This window comes from Vanellus vanellus (genome assembly GCF_965231255.1).
Source record: "Vanellus vanellus genome assembly, chromosome: 12".
In the NCBI taxonomy this organism is placed as follows: domain Eukaryota; kingdom Metazoa; phylum Chordata; class Aves; order Charadriiformes; family Charadriidae; genus Vanellus; species Vanellus vanellus.
Window position 1 is genome coordinate 12,365,265 of NC_138917.1, and position 12,423 is coordinate 12,377,687.

General features: G+C 36.4%; 1 protein-coding gene across 1 annotated transcript in view; it reads left to right on the plus strand.

The window, feature by feature from the left end:
• LOC309676972 (neural-cadherin-like) overlaps positions 1 to 12,423 on the plus strand; it is a gene marked incomplete at both ends in the record, with an annotated part of 67,336 nt that overhangs the window by 24,638 nt on the left and 30,275 nt on the right. Inside the window, 9 exons of the mRNA XM_082489638.1 lie at positions 371 to 620; positions 3,428 to 3,570; positions 5,977 to 6,149; positions 7,195 to 7,363; positions 8,109 to 8,279; positions 9,206 to 9,378; positions 10,400 to 10,567; positions 11,159 to 11,408; positions 11,513 to 11,640. Coding sequence (XP_082345764.1) covers positions 371 to 620; positions 3,428 to 3,570; positions 5,977 to 6,149; positions 7,195 to 7,363; positions 8,109 to 8,279; positions 9,206 to 9,378; positions 10,400 to 10,567; positions 11,159 to 11,408; positions 11,513 to 11,640 — 1,625 coding nt within the window. The remainder of the gene's footprint in view (positions 1 to 370; positions 621 to 3,427; positions 3,571 to 5,976; positions 6,150 to 7,194; positions 7,364 to 8,108; positions 8,280 to 9,205; positions 9,379 to 10,399; positions 10,568 to 11,158; positions 11,409 to 11,512; positions 11,641 to 12,423) is intronic.

The window sequence follows — 12,423 nt, forward strand, 5'->3', positions numbered from 1 at the left end:
ATCTGTCCGAGTGATCTTAAGTCAGCAGTATAGATGAGATGGACATGAGAATATACGTCTCTGGGAATATGGTCTTGGTAGCACACGGGTCTTTAAATTCAGCAGACAAAGACAAGATCTAGTGGCTGAATTCGACCAGGGACTTGACTTAACTTTTTTTTTTTTTTTTTAAGCAACTTATTTTGAAGTAAGGGTAAGCTCAATGAAAAGCATAGAGGGTAGCACAGTTTTATGAATTATTTCAAGCACCGCATGCCAAGGCAAATGCTATTACAGTTTTATACTACACGCTAATTCTCTTGTTAAAGGACTTAACATTCCAATTCGCAAACTTTGATCTACACAATGTCTTTCTCTTCTCTTTTAATAGTGACAGCCACTGACTGCGATTCAAAAGAGAATGCTGAAATACTATATTACACTTTGAGTCAAGACTTCAGTATTACTTCTCACGGTACTATTTTTCCAGCAACACAGTTAGACTATGAGCGACCTAACCATCTTTATGAGTTCATAATTATGGCTGTAGATAAAGGGGAAGAGCCGAAGACTGGGACAGCAACTGTTAGGATCCATGTTTCAAATGTCAATGATGAAGCACCTGAGTTTTCCCAGACAATGTAAATACACATTCTTAAAACTCCGTTTTCTTTGTCTATTACTGTTGCTTTTTTTATTTTGGTTGTAAGGCTGATCATTACAGGATGGTAACTGGCTTTGATTCAATCAAATCTGAAAGTTAGACTGAAAAACGTGGGGTGATCTTTTGACTCTTAGACTCTGTTACTACCAGGAAAAAAAAAAAAAGCTTTACATTTTACATTTTGTTCTTAATTTTAAGGTTTAGGCCTACTTTCAATGTATAGTAGGACTTATGTATCTAGCTAGATGGGGCAGTATATACGACAGCCTCTTTTGACAGATCTTGCACTTAAGTTTTTTCCAATATGTACTGAAACAGCTGGTGCAGTAAATTCAGATTATACATTTCAAAGGGACCTCTCCACCACCAAAGGAAATCAAGCAGAAAAAGCAGGCAACTCAGTGTTGTCATCAGCCCTCATCCAGAGTACATGGTGGAATTTTGCCTTTTAATTAGGCATCTAAAGCTTAGATAGAGTCAACAGTCTGCATCCCTGGTTTATAATCGTTAAAGAAAAACGCTTAGATGGCAAAATCCTAAATGACCACTGAATTATGAAAACCACAAGATAAATGTCAATAAGTGGAGTTCACTTAATTTCACTTAGTCCCATGCCCTACAAACTGTATTTTTTTTCCCCCTAAAGCATCAGTAAGCATTTTTCTTCCATAGTTGGGGCCCAGAAGCATCTGAAGCAATGTCAGAAGTACTATAAACTTGTATTTGCATTAGAGGCTTAGTAATGGAATTCCCAGTCGGCTTCTGTATCAGCTTTCTACTCTTAAAAGTAGAGGTTGCTCAGAGCAAAACCCAGGCAGAGATTTCCGTAACGCTAAACCTGTGGTTTAGCTGAACAAAACATCAAAGCTTTCTGACAGTCCTTTTTTTACATAAAGGTAACCTCTGGCTTCAAAATCTTGTGCCTTCCTTTCTATCCTAAACATTTCTTAGGACATATGTCTTGGAAAAGTTGATCTTTTATAAATTCTTATTTTATTTCTATGCATTTTCAAATACTAAACCAGATTATGCCTATTTTTCATATATTTATTTGTTTTAATATTAATCTTGTGTCTGTTCCTAATTTTTAATCAGAAATGAGTGATAGTATTAAAGATGCTGTAGATATCTCTAACAAATAGGAAGCAGAAAACATAGTTTAAAAAAACCTCAAACCCTGCCAGCTCTTATATTTAAAGTTTACTGAAGAATATGATTAAAATGAACGTTATTTTAAATTACCAAATATTCAGAAAAAGCTTTTCTTTTTCCTATGCAATAGCAGGGAAACTGCTATTGTATATGTGTATAGATTGGCATTGGAATTGAATTCAGCTCCTGGAATTCAAATTATTTCAATTCTTTTTTTTTTTTTTTTAACCAGGCTTTGATTTTACTTCATCTTTCCAGTTTTGAAAAAAATCTTGAATCCAGAGATGAATTTCAGACAGAACTTAGTTGAAATTTTCTGTGAAATAGATTCATCACGGACACCCATAAATTAAGTCCTGTTGAGAGACTAGTTTGCAATTAATATTATACTCTGTGGCAGACTAATACAAATCAAGATGATGATATTGTCCTTCTAGCCTTTTGTTTAAATAGATTTACAGTCCAGTATAAACTTATGATTCCTTGCCACGAGCTTTCTTTCATCACAGTTATTCTGTATCTCAGTTATGAAATGCTTAAGGCTACCACTCTGTTTCATTTTTTACTTTCTCCATTTTGAGACACCTCTTCTGATGACTTGAACTCTTCTGTCCTTGTATTTCATGTTCAAAATTATCAGAATTACTATTCATTTGCTTTCCAGATGCAGAGTTAAGACAGAGTCCTGAGGGTTGTGACTGAGCTAAGCCAAAATAATTTACTTCTCTCTACTTCATTGCATATTAAATTGGAGGAAGAAACAAAGCTGTCTCTGCAAAGGTTTTGATGAAAACACATATATCTAGAGAGCAAAAGCAAAGGGAGAGGTTTTCTGTGCATCCATTTTCTTTTTATTTGAAATTTTTCCTATTCTCAGGATATGGAGAGTGGGTCTATAAGCCCTCTGAACCCAGTGGCACATACATATTTTATCTATACTGTTGGATATAGCCAGCTGTAGTTTGTTCTTATGGCTATGGTCTGTAGTGTGCTTAGTCTGTCCTATGCACAATCCAGTCAGATAAAATAATAAATATTTGAGACTTTGCTAAAGCAGGGGGCTTTTCTACTCCAGAGAGTGTTATGCTTAGGCTGATAATTCCTCTTAAGAGCTTACAATGTCAGTGATGTGTCTGGACTTGAGAAGAGATTTTTGTAAAACTGGCATTACACATATATCCTCCACATCTGATTCTCATCTTAGTCATGCTGGTGCAAAGACTACACTGAAAGCATTTTGACAGATTGTGTCAGAAAGTGTGCTATAACAAACAATGCTTTATTTGCTTTGATTCTGTAAATCACGCAACTTATTTTTTAAAATAATAAAAAAAAAAGTATTCTGAATTTAGCCGAAGTCTTGTTGTGAAGCTAAGCTTCAAAGCTTCAACACTGCTTAAAGTTTGTGGTGGAAATCCATGGGAGGTAACAACAGAAAGACATGAATGTTTGGATAGGTTATCAAGACTGTCATTTCACTGGTTAACAAAGAAGCATCTTATGAGTGTAATTGTATTAATAAATTACAAATCTCTGCAGTACCCTTTGTATAGGTAGTCAGTAGGTGTTGTAAAACATAGTATTATTTTCTGTATAAATTCATAAATGTGTTGTCGTTATTTCTTTTAACAGCTACAGGAGTTTTGTTTCTGAAGAGGCAGGCCCAAACACACTGATTGCTACAGTTAATGCTGTTGACCCTGATGGAGATGGTGTGACCTACGATATTCTGTCTGGGAATCAAAAAGGAAACTTTGTTATTGACCCTAAGAAAGGTAATAATATATTAGCTCTTTGCTGGTGGAGTCATAATGTTGATTCTGATGTGATGCAGCTTGAAGTGTTGCCGTCTACCTCAAGAAATGGGTAGAGTGTGAAGAGCTGTCTCTGAAGAATAGCCATGAGCGGGTTGAAAGGTTATGGGTAAGAATTAGAAACTGAGGCAACAAAGGGAGCCTTGTGGTTGGTGCCTATTACGGGCTGCCCAGTCAAGGGGAGCCTATTGACGAAGCCTTCTTACTCCAGCTACAGGACACATTGCATTCACAGGCTCTTGTCCTGCTGGGGGGCTTCAGCCACCCTGACATCTGCATGGTGAGCTGTAGTAATCCAGGAGACTCCTGGAGTGCATTGAGGCTAACTTCTTAAGCCAGGTTGCTCAGAGAGGTGGTAGATGTCCCATCGCTGGGAACATTCAAGTTCAGGTTGGATGGAGCTCTGAGCAACCCGATCTAGTGAAAGATGTCCGTGCTCATTGCAGGGGGGTTGGACTAGATGACTTTTAAAGGATCCTTTCAACCCAAATTATTCTACAGTTCTAATTTTTAAAAGCGCAGGAAAAAAGATGCAATTGTTCTACGCTCTCTTAAAATGTTAAAAAAATCATATTGTTTTCCTAAAAGCTTTGTATAATAGACCTGTCTTACTTGTTCATTGTTTGCTTTCAGTCACAACATTTGTGTCCTTATTAAATAAAAAAAAATTTAAAAATGCACAAACACACATCATCTGAGTAGGCTGACATATCCCTTTAAATTAATAGGATTTATTTGCTGATGATTGCTTGAAAAAACAAAAGAGGATGTTTTGAGACAGAGACAGGCAACCAAATTGAAATTCCGTTGAAGGAATGAAGTAACAATTAACTTCAGTTAAACTACTTTATATTTAATCTATTTTTAACTGTAATCAAAATCTGAACTTGTATTTTTCAAAGCACAAGCATTGAATATACAGGGAGGAGTAAGCTGCCCTAAGTTATTTCTTCTCTTTATTTAATAAAGTTCACTTAGCATGAAATTTTAATTTCAATGTGAATCATGTTTTTGCAATATTAATGTTAGGTTCTGAAATGTTCCCAAAAATATGGTCTGCAGGTAACTTGCAAGTGTTGAAGTGTGAACTTGAATTTATTGAGAGCTCTTTTTATCCTTTCTGACTTAAAAATAGAGTTGTATGTTCCAAGAGTTAAATTTCTAAAGATACTTTTGCACCTGAAGAGGAGCAATGGTTTTAAAATTGTCTAATTGCCACAGGGGTAGTATATCTGATGCTTCTGAAAATCTTTATTGTAAGTTATTAAAGAATCTTAACATTTGATTGATAGCATCTCTTAGGATTAGCTCCATAGTTTTAATATCGATAATCATGTATATGTACTTTTATACTTTTAATTTTTATTGTCTTTGAAACTTAATTTTAGAAACATTAGCAGTTGTTTTTTTTAAAACACTTTTGGGCTTTTGTTGCTTAATAAACCAATAAAGGTTGATACAGTGGCTTGCAGCAGTTTCTTTTCAGAAATGATGTGAGGGGAATAGTCTGTACCCCCTTGTTGCAGAAATGCCAAGGTAAAGTAGAGATGTGTCAAAAATAATTGCTTCAGCTAAAACAATACATTTGCAAACTAATTGAGTGACACTGATGCTGTGACAATACTCTGTTGTAATGACACTTGCTATTATGCCTGATGAATAACAGAGGTGATTGGTGGATGATGGAGCACAAGAATGACAGCTTCTTACTGTGTGGTCTCAGATAGCTGTAGTCTCTTTTGCTTTTGTGGCAAATCTTTCATACATCTTTCTCTGACAGTTCCTTTGTGTCCCATCCAGCAGGGTGTATCATTTGGGTGACTTGGGAGAGCAATGAAATACAGGTTTCTGAGGATATGCCTATATAGCTAAATGCTGCTATGATTGTGCTGCAGGAAGGTAAACTTGTACTAGTTTCAGTTGATCTAGCATTGGCAGCTACATGGTGACACATGCTTCATGGCGTTCATGATGCAGGAACATAGCTAGGCTCACTGGTGGGGCTGGTGCAGGTTAAACAGAAGTCTGCCACAATGTTTCTCTGGATTTTTTTTTTTTTTTTTTTTCTGTAGCAGATAGACTAGAGCTAAGATGTGCAGGTCAGCTGAGTTGTAGCTGATATCTCGTTTAGCTTTGTAGGTATACCTGCAGACAGACAAATCTGTTGTGCTGTCTTAATTTTGTTTTAATATCAGACTGCAGTAAAAATATCATAGTTAAATTAAACCCTAGCAGCCTTGTGGTTTATAGGTGAATGGGTAAACCAGAATGGTTTGTTGTCATGCTTACTAGTGGGAAGAATAACAGTAATTGGTTAATGTCATTAAAAAAAACAACCAACCCCACAACCTATTGTTGTTTTTACAGGGCTAGTTAGACTTCGTTCAAGTCCGTTTCCTAAGCTGCAGGGGACAGAGTACGTACTTAACATCACAGCTACTGATGATAATGCCTCTGGAGGGCCCCATTCTCTTACAAGTACTGCCCAGGTTGTTGTGAAAATTGATGATGTCAACAATAACAAACCTGTCTTTCAGAAGGTAAATATAGGAGGCTGTTTGTGTTAGACTGTGTGGTAAATGTTTAAGACTGTGGTGTCACTGCAAAGGATGCAGCAGATGAGCTATTCAAGAAATGGTCTGGTTTCATCTCTCCTTGAGTCCTGATGCTGCTGCCTTCTCCATCTTTTCCATTCCTCTCCTAAGACTTACAGGTTTTGTTTTCCTCTTGTGGCAGAACAGCTCCTGTGAGCACTCTCTCTTCCCCGACCAACATCTCGTCTCTGGCATTTTAGGAGATAAAGTTGAGTGAATTACTTTTGGAGGTTCAGTGTGACATATGTGAGGAGGAATCGATAGGTATAGCTATCTGTGCAGTGGACTTGTTCCATAATACTCAAAAATACCTCTTTAAATTACATAGGCTTCTTTTGAGGATTCTATGTCTAGAACTGATGAAAGAGAGAAGAATTAAAATGTTTTAGCTTAATTTGTAAAGTACTGTAAAAAATAAATGCTTTAGTATGTTTTCAGAATGTTAATTCATATTAAAGATCTGTTGTCTAAAAATTTCAAGTTTGATGCTGATGGCTAAAATGTTGATGGGTAATTTTGCATATTTTGACTGACTATTCATGTCAGTCTTGGAAACTGTAATCTGTCCTTGACAAAGTTACTTCGTGTAGAAATCTCTTTTCTACAACCAATCCCTTTTTTAGAACTAAAGCAGTTCTGGGATTTAGGCAAGTGTATGCCCTCTTTTTTATAAGACTTTTGCTAATATAGAAGGATATTTGCATTTAGAAATATACGCAACTGTAACTTTTTCTCCAAATATTTTCATTAGTTGGAGATGCTCAGTGGCCTTATGTTGTGTGTTGTTTGTATAACCGCAAAATAGCAAGTGAAGTCTGTAAATTAATCATGGTACAGATAAAATATTAACATTAGTGCATGTGAATGTAAGTGTAGCTAAATCTCTTTTTTTTTTTTTTTTTTTTTTTCCCCTCTAGTATATCTTTAAATCAAATGGCATGGTAAGTCCTTGATTTTTCTTTTTTTTTTTTTTTCCCCTCCCCTCTCTTAGTGTCAGTATTATCGGGAACATGCTTCTGTATTGGAAAACCAGCCTTCAGGGACAGTTGTACTGCAGGTTGAAGCCACTGATGCTGATGAAGGAGCCAATGGTGTAGTGAAATATGGCTTGATGCACAGAGGTGGTGTCCTACCAGCATTTAGTATTCATCCTGACACAGGTAAAGCAAATAGCAGAACCGATACTGGAATACAGAAACCACTTTGTTACACTGGAAAATAAACTTAAATAAAATCAGACTTTGTGCTTTTTCATAGCAGTTTTTTTGATAGCAGACAAAATATAAACTGTATTAACTGCATGAACAAATACTCTTCTTTAGTTTCATACACGTTCATACTAGAACTGATGTTTTCCCTGAAACGTGGAAGTTTTGCTGTGTGAAATAACTTGTGTGGTTTTGTAACTAGATTTAAAAAAAAACCACCGTATTTTAAGTACACATTATCTTGCAACATTGCTCGTGGCATACAAATGATTTATCCAAATGACAGTAGTCTTACAAACAACAAAGAGGCTAAGTCTTGGAAGACCAAAACTAAATTCAGGCTGAACTTTTGGAGGATAAAAGACGTGCCTGTGCCCTGTACTTACTGCCCTTGAAAAGAAATATTTTTTATAAACTCATTCTCTTAAAGTTAGTTTGGTACTTATCTTCATTTCCTAAATTTAAGTCCAATTGTGTGTAGATGTGTGTATGAAGTTTGTGTCTGCCTGAGCAGTACCATTTAAGCTGAAATTGTTAAATCTTGTGATTGGATGGATCCTTGAACCTGAGGTTCACATTGTAAGTGTATTCAACTATGCGTTGTATCTCAGTGCACTGGCAGACAAATAAACATCTGAATGCAGAATATTGTCAAATGCATAGTATTTTAACTTTCTGGTATTTAATTTCTTTTCAGGAGTTCTGACAACTGTTCAGGTATTTGATCGAGAAGAACAGAGGGAATATCCTGTCACTGTGACAGCAACAGATCTGGCAGTGGAACCACTCATTGGAATATGTCAGATAAATATTATCATCCTGGACGAAAATGACAATGATCCCAGATTTGAAAACACCCACTATGAATGTAATTGAGAGTCATTGGATAGAGTTTCGGTGCCCTGAGTGTGAGCTTACCTGACGTCTAAGATTTTTGGGTTTTGTCTTTCCTGGCAGTAGATCCTGTGACCAACTAGATGATTTTAGCCAGAGATGCACTTACCTTAATTAATTGCAGAATTGTTACTCTGTGTAGTGTGCAATGTAACAAGTACAATCTTGACTCATAGGCCTTCCTGAGTGTTGTTACAGGAAAATTCCTTGAAACAATAGCCATGTCGGTATCTTTCCTTACCTGAGTATACCAAGTGTCTGTGGTGCTACACAGAGATGTGAAAGTTGTGATAAGCATGTGAGTGTGCAGCGTTGAGCACTAACAGTATCCTTTGTTTTCTGATTAATAGATTTTTGTCATAACTTTTGATTACACACTTTTCATTTTCCCATTTGGATTTCATCATTCTTCATTGTTTGTTGTTTTACTTTTCCTTCTTGGTTCTTCAAAAACCCCTTCCTGTTTATAGTTAAACAGAGGCATGCATGATATTAATAAAAAAATGAAGACTGATAACTCTCAGTTAGTTACACAGTGCAAATCCTAGGAAGTAGTTTCTGACAATGTGGTCCTTTTCTTCTGGTATTATGCAAGAAATTAAAATTTCATTTATGTATATTTTATACAGAGCACAAGACAGAAAAAAAAGTAGTATCTTATGAGAAATGAGAATTGCAGATTATGAATGTGGTAATATGAAGTTCAAGTGTGATCTATAGCTCTGGAATGATAGCAGCTCTTGAAAATATTCAGTTTGATTTTTATGGCCATTGTTCCAAGGAATATAAAGTTATAGCTTCCATACATTATTACTTTAGTATTTCTTCATTTCTTAGTAAGATATTCATGGTACTTTAGTGAATTAATGATCAGTTTGAAATATCCTTTCCTTACATTAGATTTCCTAGGAGAGGACACAAGAGTTGGGACCAGCTTTCTTCGTGTTGCAGCCCATGATGATGACTACAGCTCAAATGCTGCCATTACATATTCGATTGCAAATGAAGAACCAAATTATTTACAGATTAATCCTACTACAGGCTGGGTGTTTGTGAACCAACCCATATCTCAGGTATGGCACTAGCTTTCCTTTTAAGCCGGCTATCTCAATATATCCTAGGAGGGACTGAGGTCACGAGTTTGTCCTTACCTCTGTGTTACCCCTTCACATTGAAGGATCGATATGTCATGTTTAAATTAAATATGAGTCTAAAGCTTTTAGCTGTTCAGTTCATTGACTATGAATTGCATATAAGCCAGTCCTGCTTTCAGCTGGAAAGTAGCAGCTGACAGCACTGCCTCTGAGAACTTGTTCTTCCAATTTCATTAGCTTTGGCATACTAATACCAAGGACTGGAGGGCTGAGACCGTAAGCAGGGGAACAAGAACCCAGGTGTAGGACTTCATTGTGTTAACAGGCATTGGGGTAAGACATAAACCTGGATGTGAAAGAGTGTGAAATTTTGATTCTGATACAGATTCCCAGTTTGATACACGTTAGTCACGGTGGACTAAGCATAGCTATCCCTCAGGAAGGTGAAAGCATAATGAACAAAACTGTTGCATGTAGTTATCTAAAATTTATCAGTTTCAGCCATTTCTAGATACCTACATAAGCACTTTGATATTTTCAGAGTTGTGAAGTAATTTGTGTTGAAACGAAAATACGGTTGTAAATGTCAATCTTTAAATACCTAATAGGTATTTTTAATAGTGAAATTTAACTTCTAAGTAACTGACACGCAAAACTTTGGTGAAGATGTATCCTTTTAATATATTTTCTTTATTGAATCTAAGAACCTTAAAAACTGTTGAGAGGTAAGCTTAAGAAATAAGGGGCTCCACAAAGTAGGTTTTTTTGGTTTCATTTTAAACTTTGTTTGAAATTTGCTGAGGTTTATGGAGACAAATAGCAACATTTTCAAATATTCTGAGCTCAGTTTTGTGCAGTTGTGGATGTTTTCATTCTGTGCAGGTTTTCTTAAGCGTGCCTTTAATTTTATGTATTCATTTATTTTGAAAAAAAAAAAAAAAAAGCTCATAGGAGCCCTGATCAAAACCCTCTCTCTAATTAAACCTTTTTCACTGTTCAGAGGTCATCTATAATTCGAGAGATTATTGCTACAGATGGAGGTAATAGGAGCAGTAAAGTTGAACTTGTAGTAACTATTACCAGTGCAAAAAACCAACCTCCACAGTGGGAAAGAGACAGCTATGAAGTTGTTATTCCAGAGAACACTACACGAGATGCATCAATTCTGGTAAGGTTGGGACAGACTTGTTTGTCTATAGCTCTAAGGCTATAGCATAACTGAACATTGCTTATTTGGTTAAATGTAGTGAGCTTTAGTAAGTTTTGTGTATTGTAGGGACCAATGATCTGTTATCAGTTTTCTTTCAGAAATGCTAATGGTAACCAGCATTTTTGCCCTAGTTTAAATGTGTGCAACCACTATTTAATTTCTTTCCCATTTGGACAACGCTGTAGGTGTTTCAGTTTTTTGAATGCTGCTGCATGACCCGAGTTGATTATTGGGCCTAAAGTACTTAGAGTTGTTCAGTTTGATTGCTTGGAATGAGTAATCCAAACAGCTTTATGAAGTAACTTTAAAACACATATATTTAGGATAAAAGCGCAAGTAACCAAACATGCAATGACTGGTAACCTTTGGCTGCAGGTGTTTGTGGCTGGGAGATGTATCAAGCAGGGCTAAGATTTGGTATCAGGAAATTCTTGTCCTAGTGTTTTCAGTTGAGAGCTGAAGGTCTGGGAGAGTCAATACACAAAAGCTTTTAGAAATGTTGCTGTACTTATAAAAGTGTTGATTATGCGCACTTTTTGAACTCTGCAGACAATCAAAGCAACTTCTCCCCTCGGTGATCCCCGTGTGACTTACAACCTAGAAGAGGGACTTGTTCCGGAGACCAACATGCCAATTCGTTTCTACCTGACTCCAAACAGACATGATGGTTCTGCTTCAATCCTGGTAGCTGAGCCATTAGATTATGAAACAACAAAGAGCTTTCTGCTGAGGGTTCGAGCACAGAATGTTGCTGCAGTTCCTCTGGCAGCATTTGCTACGGTCTACATTAATGTAACAGGTGTGTAAGCTGTTCAGTGATGTTATGGTATAATCATACTTTTTTTTTCCTTTTTCTTCAAAGTTCTATAATATTCTCTTCATGTGCTCTTTTTGATGTTTTAGATGTCAATGACAATGTCCCATTCTTCACTTCATCTATTTATGAAGCCTCGGTATCAGAGGGAGCTGGTGTTGGGACATTTGTTGTTCAGGTCTCTGCCACTGACCTTGACCTTGGTCAGAATGGTGAGGTAAGCAAGTGGGGACCTACACCTTCCGTGATGAAAGGTATGGAATAACTTCTGTATGAACAATGGCTAAATAGACTAGAAGTCTTCAACCTAGAAAAAGGATGATTAATAGGGAAGCATAAGATGAAATAAAGTTGCTAATTACATGTTTCTCTGTCTTGCTTTGTGAAAAATGCAACTAAAACTAGTAGGTGTGAGACAGAAAACAAAGAAGAAACATTTATACAGCCTGTAGTTCAGGTGAAAAACTTGCTATAGAATGCTCTGGTTTGGAAGGGTCTACATAGACCTACAACGTGATTGGATAGATTAATGGAAGAAAAAATGTGTTAGAAGCTTCTGTGAGTTTTAAATCATTGGGGTCAGTGAAAACGGAATCCTTAGAAAATATGTCAAGTTAGCACCAAAAGTGGAGGTATTTGTTACTGATTTTAAAAATTGAAAGTAGGCATATCCTTAGAACACGAGTGTGAGCTGAAGTCAAGTGCACCAAAACATATATATAATAGAGACTAGAACCTGGTCCATGATACTGAGCAAGTTCAAATTCAACTCACCTGTGGCTATTATATTAGTACTTGGGATCTTTAGCTGAGTTTGAATGGTGTTGCACAAGCACTGTGCAAACATGAACTAGTGATCTCAGGAACTGATTAGACAAGACAAAATTATTTCCATTTACACATCGGCAGTCAATATGCAATGAACTAGATTGCTTAAACTGGCAGTTTTACGCAGTCTTGGCCCTGGTCAAGTTCTCAAACACAAGACTGTTCTTCCTCT